Raw genomic sequence first — 18,281 nt, 5'->3', positions numbered from 1 at the left:
TTTAGTTTGAAGGCCCCATTGTATTAGTGCCTGCCACTTTTTCAGGGTTATGAACATTATCAGTGATTATTTTGATTGTTTATTTGACGTTAACACTCTCAGTTAGTGACTTTAATTACTGCAGTTCACAACTACTTCTTAGTCCTATCTTATCTTATTTTTTGTTTTTATTCTTGTTTTTTTGCTTGCTTGCATTTTTCACAATCACAACGACACATCTGGCTGTTATTAATTAAAACAATTGAGATCTAACCCTTTCTTACAATTTCTCTCAGAAATGAGTGGTTGTGCGTGCGTTGTGACAGCATTCTCGACAGGCGCCTGTGAGGACAGCAGAAAGCATGACGCAGGGGTCCATCGGGCGTCCCCGTTGCATAGAAACGAAAACACGCAAACGCTTTACGAAGCGGGCAGGCTTTTAATATCGGTGTTGCCTTGAAGAGGATCTACAGCGCTCTGCTTGCGATAGACAAACGTGACTCGTGCTTAAACAGACTCCAGCGTGTGGATAGGTAGCTTTTGTTAAACAACATCGTGTAAGTGTTAACGCTACTACAGCTTGCGACGTTAGCCGATTGGTAATTAGCAGCCGCTGGAGGTGAAGAACGGTAACAGTAAGCATTCACGTCAGATACTTTAAAAAGTAAAATAATCAATTGCCTCATCTGTGCCATTCTGAGATACATACAGCACCAGTGTTGTCGATGTTTTGAGGACAGTCGAGCCGATGAAATTGGCGATCTCGAACCGAACCACACGATGTTAACCTCAGCTAACCGATGGAAAGCTAACGTTAGCTATCGCACATTTCCGTAGTCAAAGGGATGCTAGCGCTCTTTATCTTGGATCTGGCTTTCATTATCGCCCCAGTCAAAGGGAAAACTAGTTTAAAAAGAGAATAACGTAAAAATGGCTGACGACGTTGGCAACATCCCTGAACTGGGAAGGAAAGACGATTCGGACGAACAGGTGAAGATCATCTGTCTGGGAGACAGCGCAGTTGGTAAATCTAAGTGAGTATTCTGTATTTGTAATACAGTATTAGTAACCTCCCCTATTCATTTAATATGTTGTCTTTTCCTGGTTATTGTGTCTCTCTCTCTCGTAGGCTGATGGAGAGGTTTCTCATGAACGAATAGTATCCATTTGACGAATTCAATAAAGGACATTTTTCTGTTTTAACGTCCTGCCAAGTTAATCACAGCCACTGTCGGCACACAAGGCCGCTGTTTAAGATCAAGATGTTGTGCCTCTAACAGCACAAGGAGGTTATGATCCCTAACCCTTTCTGCAGTCGTCCCCAGCAAATGTCAACCTACGCGTTGACCCTCCACAAACACAAAGCCACTGTAGGAAACAAGACCGTAGAAGTCGGTGTGTATTTTGCCTTTCTTTGGTTCTTCTCTAGTAGAAGGAAACTAAATTTGATTTAGAAAAGTATGGAATACACTTTTTTTTCTCTCCACATGGATTACATGAACAACTGTTCAGATTGTGATACATTCTTGTTACGTTCCACCTCTCAAGTGAATTCTAAACCTGAGGAGGTTTAGTACACGCTCATCTGGCCTTGAAGGGTTTACAAAACATATGATTTGTGGTTTTGAGATGCAGATGGCGAGTCTCTCACGGAGATGTTTTCAAGGACTTGATAGATGACTGCTGGAGCGCACTGGTTGAACTGGGAAGGTACCACACTGTCACTAAATAAAGCTAAACCCACTAGTAAGCCTTTCAACCTTCTGCTAGGTTTTTGATGTTCAAAGGAAGGTAACGTATAAGAATCTGGCCTGCTGGTATACGGAGCTAAGAGAGTTCAGACCGGAGATTCCCTGTTGCGTGGTTGCTAACAAAATTGACGGTGAGTTCGGCTGCGACACTGAACAAGTTGTCTTTGATTGTCTCTTTTGATTAAATGAAATGTTAATATTCCTTCAGGATATGTAACTTTTTTAATGGATTTTATTGTAAACATTGTTCGGTGTTTTTGATTTAAATTATCTGACCAACTACATTTACAGTAGAATTTTAGATCTGAACACATTTTGTTTTTCATGATTGTAGCTGATTTGAAGGTCACACAGAGAAGCATTAACTTTGGGAAGAAGCAAGGAATCCCATTTTACTTTGTGTCAGCGGCCGATGGGACTAATGTTGTTAAGGTGTGGACTTTATTTTCCTGCAGTATTAATGGCATGAATCCTCAAGCATTTCAAATTCATTTGTAGTTCTACAGTTGACTGGACTTCCTGTATGAGATTGCAACAAGATTGACTGCTTTTGCCCCATTTATACACCAAAGAATCATATAAACTCTCCTTATAATTAAACAAACTGATTAATTGTCCAGGCCAATATAGCTGTCCCTAAATGTTTATAGTTCTCACTGTAACCGTCCCAACAGATGTTCAGAGAGATGATCAAGAGAGCAGTGGACTACAAGCAAAACCCCAGCGATTTCATGGATGAAGTAATGCAAGAATTGGAGGTATACCTCTCTGAATACCCAAACACACTTTTATCACTGACGTACTTTTAAGCTTTCTTAATAAAAAAAAATATTAATGAACTGTAATTCATTTACATTTTTCATGTGGAAACTGCATGCGCGTATTTTTTGTGTCGTGTAAGTATTTGTCTGAAACATGTTTGTATTAATGTAATTTGTTGGACTTATGTAATAGAACTTTGACTTGGAGAAGAAAGAAGATCATCCTGAAGCAGATGAGGACAGATTGCAGGCCGAGCACCCCGAGGCGGTCTGACGGATGTTTACACACCTTTTCAAACCCACTTTTCAAAGTCGCTGCCCTCCTTCTGTCCAATGACTCAGAGAAATAAACCTGGTGGAATAAATAGGAATTGTGTTGTTTACCAAGTTTCTATACTATTTTAGAGATGTCATTCATACTTGCAATATCAGCTATAGTAGAAAATCCTACCATGAGGCTGAATGTGTTTTATTTTGTGATAAGAAGGTGAAGCATTGAAGACTAACTCAAGCAGATCAAAGAGATTGTGTCATTATAAACCGTGTTTGCTGCTGTTCTCGATGTTTGTTAGTTGTGTGCAATGCCAGCGGGACTAGTGGCTACATTTGTTGTATTCATTTTAGAATTGAGTCTATTTTTCAGCAACCTTTTAAATGAAAAGATAATGTACCATGTAACCAAATTGTTATCAAATGTCTCTTTCTGACTTGCTGTGTGCAGAAGTAGGCACAGGAGCAGTAAATAGTCAACTTCAGCGTATTATAGCATACATACGTGGGTAGACCTCCGCTGTAATGTTTTAGCCTTGTGAAATGCTCAGCCAGTCGTGTCCTACATGATGCTTTTTAGAAAGCTGTGTGTATGTTCGTTCATTTTGGCAAGAATGTCGCATGTTAAGTTATATTAAACCAGTTTTATGGCTGAAGGTGATGTTCAATTTGAACTTTAAGTCAATATGCATATGCATGTATATATAGTAGCATTTGATGTGACATGGCCTCAAAATAACCACTGGATTATCGGTTTATGCACTGTGAATTACCAGGAACAATACTTTGATGCAGTTTATGTTTTAATAATACATTTATTACATAATATAACAAACATATATCTCTGTGGTGGAGATATCCTGGGCAACATCTCAGATCTTGCCTCAACCGTAACTATCACCCTCGCCCTGTTTGCGTGAGGAATACTAGGTAGCATCTGGTTAGCTTTTATTTTGACCAGTGCTTTCACATACTGAAACGGAGCGGGACATCTAATGCTATGAGCGCCCTGGAGTCACCTGGCCATCGGGTGCTGGGGGAAGGGCTGGTTCACTTGTTAGACGAGGCTGAGGCGTTGCAGAGATACCTCCACCAGTCTAAACTTCACAGTGCAAACAAGGAGAAAACCAACAATGAAAAAAACTTTGATGATACGATCACGGGTTCCAGTGAGTAGTCGGACCCCAGTGGGTTTTTTGAAAAGGTTACACTGCAACCCCACGCTATTTAGATTGTGCTTTGTTGATTACAAAATAAGACAAAGATAACCCTTGAAGGAACTTAATTGACCTAATGTTGTGTAAATCCATTGCATTTTTCATTTTTTCTTTTTCTTGGTAAACTTACACAGCCATCCAACCAGGTATTCCCTACTACCAGGCCAGACTGTACAGGTCCACTTCAGTGTGATCGTGTTTACATGGGAACCATAAACCAAGCTGGAAAATAACTATCGCAGTAAAATCAAGCAATTGTGATACTTTGTCTCAAAATGCAAATAGAAATGTAAATATACACAGGCTTTTTTTAAAATATGTGCGTATATGTACACACATTATATATATATATATATATATGTGTGTGTGTGTACATAAACACACACATACTATGTTTGTATATAAACAATATCCTGCTTCTTTACAAAATAATAACAGTGACTGTATTTCCACCTGCAGGAAATACGGAAGGATCAAACAAATGTCTGTAGTTCTCAAGATTTCCAGGAGATGGCACCATATTATTGAGTCTTAACAGCACAAGAATGCTGTAAATAAGATTAAGGAATAAGTCCTAAAGCAAACACAAATATACAGTTAAAAGTTGAGTCATTTTTTGGCACGTTTTTACTTTGTGTTGTTTGTTCCTCACACTCAGAAACTGAAGGTCTGAAAAAGGAAAAAGGAGTGCTGCCAGTGGAGATGGCATCTGGTGATGGGTGTACCTAGACAGATACAAAGGTTTTGTTCAGAACTCTATGGTGATCTTTCTGTATGTCTGTCTGTCCGTCTCTCCCTCAGGGCAGAGCAGTCCACTTTTCTAAAGTATTCAGGTACAAAACAAGAATTTAGGGTAATGATGGTAAATATATATATATATATATATATATATATATATATATATATATATATATATATATATATATATATATATATATATATATATATATATATATATATATATATATATATATATATATTAACGAATGAATGTGCTGATTTATCTGTTTGTGTGTGCGTGTTTGTGTGACACAATCTCTGGTGGAAATACAGTAAGGCTTTAGTGGACTAGCTCCAAAGATGTAAACCCCAACCATCAACCAAAAAACTCTCCCACTGTCGCCTGCATCCCCCATGTTCTCTCCCTCTCAATCTAATACACACAAAACATGGTAACAAACAAGCGTTTGCAAACACACACACACACACACACACACACACACACACACACACACACACACACACACACACACACACACACACACACACACACACACACACAGACAGATTTTGAGATTCCAGATGCACGCATGCGATTGGACGATGGGTGGCTTTTATGTTAGCACCTTGTCACCTTGTTTTGTGCAAATCTTCCCCTAGTTCAGAGTTCAAAGTTCAAGAGTTCATAGAAAGAATAAAATCTGCTCACCTTTCCCACATGTTGTTAACTATGCATATATGCCAAACATTCATATATAGATCTATATACTTTTTGTTTCTCAAAAATTTATATGAAATCTGTCATATTTACATTGCTTGTGATTAAAAAAAAGATTTTTTTTTTCTTGCAGTTTGTTCATTTTTACAAGTATAAGTATGTTTAGAATGGACAGTATGTTCTTTTTTTCTGTCGCTATAAATTCAAATGAGTGAAGGATCATGTGTCATTGTACCATGTTCCACACGCTACAAAATCCACCCACAGTGTCCGAGGCTAACAAACCAGAAGGGAAGAAAAAGGACAAACAAACACAAAAAGCCTGAATGAGTCTGATGACGTACCGTAACACACTGTAGTCAGATGTAAAATAATCAGTGAGGTCACAGTGAGGCAGTGAGTGCAATTCCTACAACCCTGACACGGCGTTAAATCCACCACCTGTTTTTACAAACTGCTGGCGTAAAAGAAAGAGAGAAGAAGAAGAAGCGCGCAGCTTCTTGCAGAGTGAAACTGCCCCGGTGTGCTGACCGGATGCTGCAGGTGTACGGAGGTTTTAGTGGTAACAGATTGCTAACATTACTCTGTTAGAGAAAAGCTATGGATAAAATGCTTCTTGTTGCCAGAACAAAACTCACTGTTTCTCACTGCCAGCAGAAGCTTCTCTGATGTACAATTGTGGATTTTTATTGTTAAATGAAAATTCAGTTTTTCTTTCTACAACCTGATTCTTATTTTTTTTGTTCAGAGTTCTTGCTGGCACCATTTATGATAATATATTAATCACTAAGTAAATTGTAGAGATAGAGGGTGGTAGCGACGTAGCAAGACACTGCCAGGTTGTTAAAAATTGAATTTTCTTTAAGAGCTTACAGAGACCTTCCCGTCCCCCCGGCCTGATACGTACAGCACGGCTTTTAAAAGGGAACAGACTTCACGTTTAGCTCGGTTAAGCCTTCTCACTCATTCTCCAGGTAGAACCAGGTTTTAAGGATAATAACATTTTCTTTACTTTAACTATTTAAACTTAATTTGGGTCCACATATTTTCTGGTACTGGTTCCCTTACCCAGCAAAAACGAATGTGAACGATTTCTGCTGTGTTCCATGATTCCATATTCCAGTTAGCTGTGTTGTTCAGGTGGTCCTTGTTGTGGACCAAGCTGGGTCAGAACTACAAAGGGGGATGGGTGTCAACTGGGTTCTCAGCCTCACATTATGGGATGCCCTTCTGTATGAAGGAAGACCATAATAAAATAAAAAAACAAATATCAAACTCCAAGATATGATGCAACTTGTCATGCTACGGTTCAAGAAAGGGTGACCATAAGGACAGTTGTACACTTATGACAAAAAAAACATTTCCATACTTTATCTATTTCTATATACTTTTTTTAAAATTTCAAATATATATATATTTATATATATGTATATAATTGTTAGAAATTAATAAACTATTGGTGGAATAAATTTAAAGATTTCTCTCTGCCTTCTATACTAAAAACCAAAAACAGGCACAGATTAATTTATTACAATTCCTATTTGCAACACTATTTTTTCTTTTGAAAGCTATATTTAGATACATTTATATCATATCATATAGTACCTATATATAATATTCCCTTTGGAAAACCCAAAAATTGATTATGAAAAAAGCCACAAGTGTTGGCTAAACATTCTCCAAATATAATAGATAGCACAGTCTAGGTACCAAGGCGGAGAGGTTTTCTCCCTCGGTTTACTTGGTGGAGCTTTTTGGGCTCGAAAGTCTTAGGTTTAAAAACAACAGCAGTTCAAGACACACATTTTCAGAGCTGTGTCAATAGTACTATTTTTTCATCATCGCTGATCTCTGTATAAATATTTTGAAAGGCAACTGAGCTCTCTGTTTGGAAGAAAAAAAAATCTTTCTCCTCCTTTACTCAGACTGCTAAAAGGCTGTCAAATGCCTAAATGATGGAGGGATAGAAATAGAGAGGAGAGGAACAAACAGTGAGCGAGAGCGTGTGGGTTTTACTAGGGAAACAACAAATCAAATATTTTAATTGGAGCTCATGTGATTCTTCTCGGCAAAAGAACGACCAGCGCCCATTTTGAGGTTCGATCTGATTGGCTGCGGGCAAGGATTTGGGCAGACACTTAAGAGCCAGGTGAAGGAGTACGAATATGTTGCCTCCCCCTCTTCAGTGCAGTGCCAGGTGCAGGGTATTGATGCACAGCAGGAACTTGTGGGTCGTCATGGCACAGGGGTTAGAGAAGGTGTGCTGGGAAGCAGAAGGTTGGTGGTTCGATTCCAGGCTGCCCCATGTTCCATGTTGAAGTGTCCTTGAGCAAGACACCTAACCCCTAATTGCTCCCCAGGCAAAAATGTGAAAAAGCCGGGGTTTAAAGTGTAATGTAAGTCGCTTTGGATAAAAGCGTCTGCTAAATGACCTGTAATGTAATGTAACTTGAAGGGTCCCGAATGCACACAGGTAAACATTTGTGATGCAGAACATAAAAGCAGCCAGAGTGAAAGAGGAGCGCTCCCACTATCTTTTCCCTTTCCTCATCCCTTGCCTGCTCCATCCTGATCCTTCGTTGCATCTGTTGCTGGCTCTCAGGGCAGGGGTCAGCTCTCCAGCAGCATTTTCAGCGCTCGCTCAATGTTCATGCGATGTCCGACTCGCATGACTCCGAGCTCTGCAAAGTCCTCCTTGGTTAAAGCCGGGAGGTGAGAACCTTCGATCTCATGTTCCTGAAAGCCCGCCCTGTGCTCCCCCAGATTTATGCTCTCCAGCCAGTCTCCGACGTCGTACTTATTCCAGAGGTGGAGTGGCTTCTGATGGAAGGGCCTGAGGGCTAAAAGTGGCGAGCCCAGTCCGGGGAAATGAGAGGGTGACGGGGAGGGGGAACGGGAACGCGTGCTGGAACTCCTCATCACGAAGCGCACCTCCTTAGGCTCCTGCGGCAGGCTGAGGCTCGACGACTTGAGGATGGTTTGTGGCGGTGTGGTCGGGGAGTTCGGTAGGCCGAAGCCTGAGAATTGTCCAAAGGGGTCGCAGCGATCAGGGGAGCCTGACCCTGGGCTCGGGGTTCGTCGGGTGACGGTGTGACGGCTGCCAGGGCGGATGGTGAATGTGGTGCCATAACTCCTCTGAGAGATGGTGTGGAGCTCGCCTAAGCTGCTGAAAAGTCTGGTGGATACAGAGAGAGACACTTTCAGAATGTTAGCAGAGGAAAGGAAGGTGAACAAAGTAATAGAAATGAAAAGGAAAAAGGGAGCAAGCTAAGGGTTATATGTGTTGAGTTATTCTAAAGTTTAGGTAAGTTTAAAGCTTGAAGGTTATTACTGTTAAGACAGACCAAACTAGTCTCACAACACAGCAACATCAAATCAGCAAGCTGCACTCATTGCCTGGAGTATCTGAGATGATTTATAGTGAAAAATGTATGTACTACTCAATCATGCATACAGAACATAGGACAACTATTCAAAGAATTATATCGCAGTATTTTGCGAAAAATAGCTCAATATTTTCACACATTTTAATTCCATCTGAACATTACTGACTAAGTATTTTCCTCAAATAAATTCATTCAAAATCTGCTTCCTGTTATGGAATTCAATATGCTTTTCTGAACTGATTAGTGCAAACCCCAAACAGCAAAAAGATCAGAGCTGGATTAAAACATCAAAAAGGATTGTTGAAACTGCAGTAACCAAGCTCTGGATTCATTTTCACACCGCAAAAAATCCGTACAACACACAGACACACAGCTCTGAACGCAGTAGGCAGCTGACAATTGCGCACATAGTTCATTCTCTTTTTCAGGACTTTGAGGAGACATAGTGTATAAAGACAACAGGTGACATTAATCACATCTGTTAAAAGGCCACATGGAATTACAAAGAGCATCATCTTTTTCCGAAAGCCCAGCTGTATCTCAGTGACCAACAAACCCAATCTGCGAGTACCGGTGATTATCAAACATCTGAACTATTATGTTGCAAAAAAAACTTGTGGAAGCAGTTTCTTCCACAAAAGTAAATCACAACATGTCTTCATTCCACACTTGACCCTCTTAAAACATTATAACATTTGACAACTTTTGTCTGATTAGCATACTATTGATCTAATGAAGGAACAGGAAAAGAGGTGTGGATCAGATTAGGATTTTGTCTGGCTGGGTGCAAGCAGGGGGAGGAGCACGAAGAGGCCTATTGTGATAAGGGGTGCTGCAAAGATGCGTGTTTTATTCATGCATGTCAGTGAGTGTCTTTTGCACAGGTGCGCCACATATTTCCCCCCTCCTGGATGTGTTTTGATGTGCAGAAACTGATGTGATGTGGACTAAATGGACTGAGTGTAAAGAACACAAAAGGCGGCGCGAGCGGCTGGAAAAATGACCAGACTACAGGGAGCCGACGGAGATGAGATGAGCTCCATGCGCACTTACAAAGTCGTCCTGCCCTCCTGGGCGCACAGTCACTTCTAGACCAATCAGATCAGAGCAGCAGGGCGGAGCATGCAAGGTGAGCAGAGAGAGCAATGGGAGAGAATGTTAGCATCACTACATGAGACGCAGCCTTCCAACCAGACTCATGACCTGCTTCAGCCAACGCTGCTGTTTTTGACAGGCACTGTGACGTGTCCGCGGCGTGGCGTCTTCATCTGAGTGTTGCTGTGTCCGTGAATTTATGTGCGAGTGGATATGATTGCGTGCTCGGCGTATAAAAAGGCCATCGAGAGGAGAGTAGGCTTCGGCACCGGAAGGTCTGACCAGTGGGCTGCATGAGCGAAATGAGCACACCATTCACATATCAAACAAAAGAAAAACAAATAAACAAATAAAAGGTGGGCACACGTCCCTTGACTTTTGTGGTTGCTTTTAGTCATTTTTAAATGATGGACAAAATAGCTGCTTCTTGTTGGCAAACACACATTTATACAGATTGTATAAGTAGTGGTTACACGTTTATATTAAAGATCAGTTGTATCTCAGTATGTATGTAGGTGTGTTTTATAATCAAGCCATAACTATAAAAATATGTTGTCATATATTCTGTGTAATTTATGAGTTATTTAAGAAACCTACAGTGTCCAATAAGCAAGACAGTCAGGGACCATGGCTATCCTCAACACAATCACTGAAAAACAAAACAAAGTTATGCAAATCACATTAAAAGAGGAGAACAGAAAACCAAAATGCACAGATGAACTCAAATGAGAAGCACGGGTTCCTGTGCCACTCAGAGCTATAATACACTGCATGAGAACGAGGTGTGTATAGAGACAAAGAGACAAAATACAGCCGCATATGGTTTTTGAATATGACACATTGGATATGGGTTAAGTGATGGAGTAACATCATAGTTTAACGTGCTGGGACATGCAAGAAATAATGGTGTCACAGCCGAGGACAACCAACGGTCGGGATGGGTTTTGTGGGGATGAATTTTATTGGATAATCTTTCATTAAGATGTCCAATCATGACTGAGTGTTGTTGAGGTACATGTCAAAAGTTGATGGGTGAATTTGGGGCAATATCTCATGGTGAATTTATATCTTACTCTATAGTAACTCAGGCATTTCATTCTCTTAAGTAAAAGCAACGAATGAGCTACAACCGTATTTGTAATAGTTAATTTGCTACTGGTGAAGAGTCAGGACTGCAAGCATGCTTTTTTGTGTGTACATATTAAAAGAAAATGGCCTAAATACATTGACATTGATACATTGATGAAAGTGATGGAGGTAAATTCCACGTCGAACATGTCGAGAAGCAAACAACAACAACAAGAGGACATGAGTCAGAATGAAAGGCCAATAACTACTAGTGAGGTCAAGTTACTGTCACCACCTGCGGTCTAGAGGTCCCACGTGTACAATTCAAAAAGCAAAAAAAATGCGTGAGCGCGAGGAGCGTCCTCTCCCGCTCAACCTCCATCACTCCTCGCAAAGCTTTTTTTCCCTCAATTGTACTTGGGGGTATTGACAGTGATTTGAAATGGGGTCAAATCACTGTCAATATCCGCGAGCCCTTCCTCTGATCAATTCTTGCAACAGTTTTTCTTTGTCTGATTGTCACGTAAGTAATTGAGTTGACAGACGGACGTAAACACAACGTGAGGAGCACTGCAGTTCCAGTTGTGTGGAGTTGGTCAGCTCCTCCTGCTGATGTTAATACAATGAGAGGACTGCAAAAGCGATGGCTTACACTTAGAATATTTCTTCATATCTTTTAGCTCCTCAAGTAGTGAAGTATAGGCAACACGAAAGCAAAATATTCCAGCCTCCTTATCCGTAAAAACAGAAAAGAGGACAAGAGAGGAAAGAGAGAAAGAAGAAAAAGGTTTTAAAAATGTCACCTGAAGGGTGCCTTCAAACCCTGTAGCTCTTTGAAAGCTTTCTGAGATCTGGAGTGATACATTAGTGTGAATGAAGCACTCTTCTGAACAGCATTTTAGAATAAAAATCAATTAGTAGATCAAAAGTGAAGACATTTATTTGACCGTGGCTTCTCAGAACTTTGAGATATCTGTTGGTCACATTATTGGCATAGCTGTTAATGCCTAAATCACGTGGGGATGGTTTTAATGTGTTCAAATGAAAATGCATCCTTAAGTCTTTGAGGTTATCACTGATATTACGGAAGGATGGGGGGGCGATAAGAAGGAGCTTGAGAAGCTCGCAGTCTTATCAGAGATTTATCAATCATGGCTGCAAAGAAATATGTATATAAGGATGTATTATGTATTATTTGAACACGGGAGAGTTGGAAAGGCAGTTACTAACGGGGTCAGAGGTTAGAACGTGTCTGTGAAATGAGGAGAGGCTTTCAGGAGGTGCATGCCTCTACGCCCTGTCACCTTGTTTGCACCAACAGATTACACACACACACACACACACACACACACACACACACACACACACACACACACACACACACACACACACACACACACACACACACATTAGTTTCTCCTTATTGACAACAACTGCCTGTACTATATAACAGTAGGTTATGGAGTACAGTTGTTACTATGGAAACAAGGAGAAATTTAGAACCGAGACCAGAGGTATACATAACAACTGCATGTCTCTAAAATCAATCAAATGTATTTAGAGTGCTATAGCAAAATAATTTATATTCTTCTTCAAGATTTTCTTTTACAAAAGTGAATAAATGAATAAATCCGGTAATGCAAACAAGGTAACATATATAAATATATAACATTTATATTAGGGTTGTTATCTTTCATGGGATTAGTTGAAAGTCTTCTTAGGTAAACTATATATTTTTAAAAAGCTTAAGTTTGTGCAATTTCTGTTCATGGCCACTGGACTTACTTCACATTTCTTTCTCTGCCACCATCGAGTAACACGAAAAGACGTTTAATCATGTTCATTAAACCATTTGTTCCGGCACCATTAAAACCTTGTTGTGGTGAATCTGACTAGCTTTTGTCTTACCTGGCACCTGTCACAGGTGATTTCCTCCCTGGGTCAAATGACGCTCCTAGTGGCTCCTCTCCCAGTGACCTAGTGTCTTTATTTAACTGCTGTAGTCGTGAACTGAGCTCCCCCATAACCGTTGGTTTTGCTACCTCATCTAAACCCAGCCCCAGCCCCAGTCCACCAAGGTTTCCCAAACTCCCAATACCTAGCCCCACTTCACGAGGCTCCACTGGGTCCCCCCACAGCTTAGAGCGCCGCTGGAAGAGATAGCGCGGTTTGGTCGGGGCTGGTCCAGTCACTGAGGCCGAGCCGCCTGCGGGCAGCCCGGCTCCTCCAGCCGCGGCGGCAGTCAGAGCGGCGGACTGTTGTTGTGATAGAAGCTCGCTGTCCGAGCTCTGCTTCAGCAGAGGGTCCCTGAAGGTGACGGGGCCTTTGCCGCCTCCTATATGGGACTTGAGTCGAGGCTTAGGAGGCACTGGCGGCTTGTCGAGCACAAAAGTCTGCCCGTCGGCATAGGAGGTGTGCGTGGTGTGCGTGTCAGCAGGCTCGCCGCTTTCCGAGGACAGCGTGGACATGCTGGAGACCGTGGAGACGGTGCTGGTGGTCTCGAGGTGGTGGTCTCGCTCTCTGTCGCTGGAGCTACGCGTGTCGGCCTCCTCCACGCCAGAGTCGGCCGCAGAGCCGGTCTCCCCCACTGGCGCTGGCTCCAGAGGGTCAGAGGGCTTCCCTGAGACAACTGCTGCACCGGGTGGAGGTGCCGGTTGGGGAGGCTGAGGCTGGGCGGGTGTCACAGTTGGCGTTGTCGTAGCTGAGGGAGTTGTGGGTGTCGCGGTTGTAGGGGTGGCGGGAGAGGCGGCAGGCTTCATCAGGGACACTGGCATCCCTTGCGCCTGTGCCAGCAGACCGTTAGAAAACTCATCTGGCGGCGGAACAACTCCTATCTTACGCAGCTCCTCTCTAGTTTCCTCATCACTGGAGGACAAAATTGCCGGCGGCAGGGTCACTGTGTACGGATCCACATCCTCCTCGGAGCTCCCCTGAGCCAGGCTTTTCTCTTGGGCCGGACTGGCAGGAGTTTGAGGCTGGGCCTGGAGTTGGGCCTGGGGCCGGCAGACCGTAGGACTGGGAGATTTGCTCGGCTCCGTGGGCTTTGGGGAAGGTGTCCGCTCTGGCTCTGGACCCACCCCAGCAGCCTGGCCGTTACTAGTCGCATGGACCATGATGAGCCCTGCAGTTTTCTGCTGCGACGTATCCAGAATACTAATCAACATACTTTTTTTATCCTCCAGCCTTTTTTCCCCCTTCCTCTCCTCTACTCTGGCCTCCATGTCTTTCCTGAACGATAAAGGCGATGGAGATGGGGCCCACTGGGATTTTGTTGGCTGGGGAACTAAAATAGATGCCGCAGAGGATCCCACTCCATACCCCGCTACCATAGCGCTTTTAGGCGAAAATGGGGGAGTAGTGGAGGCCCCTTCCCCATGTGGTGACTCTTTGGTCTGAGGGTCCCGCTCATGCTTAGTCCTGGTCTCTGGGCTGCCAGTTGGCGACTGGCTCTGGGAGGTCAGCGCTCTTTCCCTTGCGGCCAGCGCAAGAGCCAGTGGAGAGTTAGGATCCAGGGGCTTCCCTGTGAGCGGATGAATAAAGGTGGTCCCACTGGTTGAGGAGCTCGGGGCCAAGGCGGGGGGAGGCAGCTGTCCCAGCTCTCTGTTGAGCATCCGCTCATCAACAGAGTGAGACTGAGTCAGAGAAGGGAGGTCACAGCTGGTGCCAGACGTCCCCTCCATGGTCCCAACGGAAAGGAAGACGGTGGATTTCCTCCGTTCTTCGAGGCGACGCTCGCGGTCTTTTACTGCTCCAGCTATTGCAGCGGCAAAGGGGCCTTTGCCCTGAAACATCATCTCTCCCTGGGCGCGGCTGCGCTCTCGCTCAGCCATCAGCTGCTGCTGGTAGTAGTCCCCACGGCTGGTGTGTGTGTGTCCATGGGTATACTGGTGTCGCCCTGACGGGGAGCTCTCTCTGGAGTGGGCAGCAGCCAAGGCCAAACTAGCTTTTTCTTGTGCGTCTTCCACCTGCATAAAAACAAAAAGAAAAATCAGCCCAATACATCAAAGTTCTTTTTTTTTTTTTTTAAAACCAAAACAAGTTTTAACCTACCTGTAGTTGTTTAACTAGGGGACTTTTCTTCCTCTGAGGCTTAGTGTATAGTCCAATGCTAAATTGTCCCATATTAGCATAAGGGTTGTCAATAATTCGGCCCTTCCTTTTGATTCGCTCGGGTGGAGGAGCAGCAGAAGGACACGGAATTTCCGTAGGTTCTACAGGTAAATGCGAAGAATCCTGCAGGATAATCATGGAGCGGGCTTTCTTCTGTCTTTCCAGGTGTGTCGCCTGCCGGTGAGCGTCCTCGTAAGGCAGGTCCAAGGAGGAAGGCTTGAAACTGGAGCGTTCTCCGGGCTCATAACCCTGACTCTGAGTCCTAGATGGGGGAGGAGGGGGACAGAAGGCTGGGGGAGGACCAGTGTCTAGGTAGTAGGGAGGAGGGGGAGGTGCTGTCTGTGGCGGTGGAGGGATGGGATGGGGCTGTGAGGGCTCTCGGAGGCTGTCTGTCATGGAGGAGCTGCGGGGAAATCTCTGCTCGCCTTCAAGGGTAGACAACCGATCCTCCTCAGTGGCACCTGATGAGGGAGGGGAGAGCACAGATCTTCTGGTGACAGGGAGTAAGCTCATGAAATTGGACCATTTTATACTAGCCAAGCAGGCATACTGCAATGAAACCATCTGTAAATTTCTTAACTCACACATTTGAATGAACTAACTGTTCTTTTAAATACTAAGAATGGAACATTTGTTTAGTGAATGTACTTGGAAACAAGGAAAACTGTTTAATAAAGCAGAGTAGTAATAACAAATGTGTACAAGTACTTTTGTTTCTGTAAATATGCAAAAATAATTTTATTACATTGTGTCTTGAAGATATAGTCTTTATCTCCAGCCTGTCGTCCTGCTGTGTATATACTATTGTCTGTGGGTGTAATGATGCAATTTTACAAAAATAGAATGAAGCTTCTTCTATTCTGTATAAGTAAATATATTCCCTATGAGCATACTGCACATAAGAAACACTATCATTCACCTTATTTGAATATGTACAGGATGGGTGATTGTTTTACCAAAAGACTTGGTCCTGGACATCCCCTTTGGTAGTGGTATATGACCCCTCTCAATGCCTGGGTGAAGACCTCCATGTAGAGTCATCCCTTGTCTCTCAAACAGTGACTGCAGCGCAACCATACAGAGACCAATTGTAAAAATATAGTTTTAATGCCTTCAATTAAAAAACAAAAATCGCATTACTCAATCTTGAGGTAGCTATGTGTAGGTGCACTCACACTGATCTCTGCTGGTGTTATTCTCCTGCTGGTGGGTCTTTGTTTGACAGTCGCTGCTCTGTAATCTGCCTCTGAGGGCTGAGAACGCAAGATAGATTCCTGGGATGCCAACATCTCATCTAGTCTCTCTGTTGAGAAGGAAACGAGCCAGAACTAAATACCAGAAAAACATTGCGTCTTAAATTCTGATATTACTAACACAATAGGGATTGTGATTAAAAAAGGCATCTCTAAAATTTAGCTGTTCACTAAAATATATACGGGCCCATTCCATGGTATTGTAAAAGATCTCAGGTTGACTGGGTTTACTCGCTGACAACTAGCACAGCTAAGGAACGAGCAATACGAAAGGGAAAGAGGAACAAAAGGCAGAGGAAGAGAGTCCAAATAAAGTCCAAAGTGTTCTGCTCTTTGGCTCTAAATTAACAAATTATTATTATGATGTTCAGAGACGTGTCGAGTCTTTTGCCTAAGACTCACCTCCTCTTCTCCTCCGAGCAGAAGCTTGGTGGGGAAAAGATAGCGTCAGCAAAGTAGGGAAAATAATGAGAACAAGCCAACGGAAGAATTGACTACTCTAAAAGTTAGTAGACACGCACAAGTTCTGCATGCCAGCTATCTGGCACTCACCCAGTTCCTCCAGCTCGGCGGTCATTGACTTAGAGCGCAGCGTCAGGGTGGTGCTGGGAGCTCTTTTGGGTGGTGGGGGAGCTGTGGAAAAAAGGCATGGTGTTGAAGACGAACTTGAGCGGGGCGAAGATCCTTTGGATTTGCGACTCAGCGCCCTCCTGGCATCCCCCAGACGGCCAGCCCATCCGGATCTCACTGCTTTGATCTGGTCAAATTCAGACGAACTGGACCGCCCGCATTTAGCCAGGACCTTGTTCAGGCTGCGGTTGCAGGCCGACTTCTTCATGTTTAGCTATTTGTTGGTCCAAAAAGCGTGTAAATATTTCAGTCCGACTCCAAGACTTTCAGTTTTCTAGTCTTTGTGCTGCAGACATTTGTCCCTGCTGAGGAGCCCAAGGGCAGTAAATGTACAGCTTAGTCTGGCAACGTCCCGTAGCTTTCTGAATCCTCCCATTACACACAAACCAACGAAACGCGTCTGCCGCAATCGGCAGGTGGGGTAAACCGACTGTCGCGAGTAGAGGGAGAAAGTTGTCCATCTTACTTTTAAATGTGCTGCCTGTGTGGAATTTAGCAGGAGAGCATCAGAAAGGAACACGGCGACACTGGCTCACACACACAAATGCCTATCCTCCCACATCGAGACCACATGCAGATATCTAGAGAAACGCCCGGAGGGAGGACATCAAGACATGTGGGCTTACCACCGAGGATATGACAGTAAATTAAGCAGCTATGGAAAATGATGGGGGGGGAGCTTCATACCCCAAAGACCATCGGAGCCTCTTTATCCTTCTACACACACAAGGCAACTGGGCTTTTATCCTTTTATTGCACAAGACGGTAAAACACATTTAACAAATATCAGCTCCAAAAGCAAGCGATAGAGTCACAGGTTTAAATAAAAAGCTTTCTATCAGGTCGCAATAAACAATCTGACTGAGCAAATTCCCAATAAAGTCACCGTGTTTTGACACGATAAGTCCACAGTAACGATGTAATGCCATGCAGTCGGACACAAATCAATACTCCACAACACGAGTAGATCAGCTCACTCTATCCGAGATCGACCAGCTGGCTCTCACTGCACTACTGTAGAGCGCTAGATCTATAAGTCCCACGGGTGTCTCACTAAAGCCCAACTATCCTGCTGCAGCAGCAGCAGCTGCAGATCTAGAGCACGAACACCATCCTGGGTAGAGTCCATATCAAACATCTTCTTTTCCCCACCAGTCTGCACATTGTGGTATACTAGCAAGGAGCAGAAGAGATTGAGGAGGACAGAGAAATAGAGAGCAACGGTCAGAGGGAGGGAGAGAGAGAGAGAGAGAGAGAGAGAGAGAGAGAGAGAGAGAGGGATTTTTGCTGTAATGTAATGCTTATTTCAAATATGCAGTGTAG

The 18,281-nt window shown here is 43.4% G+C and overlaps 2 protein-coding genes across 4 annotated transcripts in view; one reads left to right on the top strand and one right to left on the bottom strand.

Moving 5' to 3' along the window:
- The first annotated feature begins 343 nt into the window (after window positions 1-343).
- Window positions 344-3,417, top strand: LOC120812445 (rab-like protein 2A). The gene is made up of 6 exons (XM_078097694.1): window positions 344-1,013; window positions 1,109-1,138; window positions 1,295-1,374; window positions 2,065-2,162; window positions 2,405-2,488; window positions 2,685-3,417. Exons 1-6 carry the CDS (start codon window positions 910-912, stop codon window positions 2,763-2,765), a joined length of 477 nt encoding a protein of 158 aa, XP_077953820.1. The 5' UTR covers window positions 344-909; the 3' UTR covers window positions 2,766-3,417.
- A 139-nt stretch (window positions 3,418-3,556) lies between these two features.
- The window catches only part of LOC120812444 (SH3 and multiple ankyrin repeat domains protein 3-like), a 105,069-nt gene continuing 90,344 nt past the window's right edge, over window positions 3,557-18,281 (bottom strand). For all 3 annotated transcript variants that reach the window (XM_040168384.2, XM_040168387.2, XM_040168392.2), the window contains 7 exons: window positions 16,881-16,961; window positions 16,731-16,754; window positions 16,251-16,378; window positions 16,032-16,137; window positions 15,016-15,536; window positions 12,874-14,930; window positions 3,557-8,591 (listed from right to left, as the gene is read on the bottom strand). In XM_040168384.2, the coding sequence (XP_040024318.2) occupies window positions 8,027-8,591; window positions 12,874-14,930; window positions 15,016-15,536; window positions 16,032-16,137; window positions 16,251-16,378; window positions 16,731-16,754; window positions 16,881-16,961 (3,482 nt within the window). In that variant the 3' untranslated portion in view covers window positions 3,557-8,026. The remainder of the gene's footprint in view (window positions 8,592-12,873; window positions 14,931-15,015; window positions 15,537-16,031; window positions 16,138-16,250; window positions 16,379-16,730; window positions 16,755-16,880; window positions 16,962-18,281) is intronic.

Source organism: Gasterosteus aculeatus, chromosome Y, assembly GCF_964276395.1.
Source record: "Gasterosteus aculeatus chromosome Y, fGasAcu3.hap1.1, whole genome shotgun sequence".
Lineage (NCBI taxonomy): Eukaryota > Metazoa > Chordata > Actinopteri > Perciformes > Gasterosteidae > Gasterosteus > Gasterosteus aculeatus.
Note: the sequence above shows the minus strand (reverse complement) of the source record. Positions and strands in the feature narration are given on the sequence as shown.

Coding starts and splice junctions, on each gene's coding strand:
- LOC120812445 (XM_078097694.1), top strand. CDS start 910: ATGGCTGACGACGTTGGCAACATCCCTGAACTGGGAAGGAAAGACGAT. Junction 1,139..1,294: donor AGGTTTCTCATGAACGAATA/GTATCCATTTGA, acceptor CCCTTTCTGCAG/TCGTCCCCAGCAAATGTCAA. Junction 1,375..2,064: donor AAACAAGACCGTAGAAGTCG/GTGTGTATTTTG, acceptor TCATGATTGTAG/CTGATTTGAAGGTCACACAG.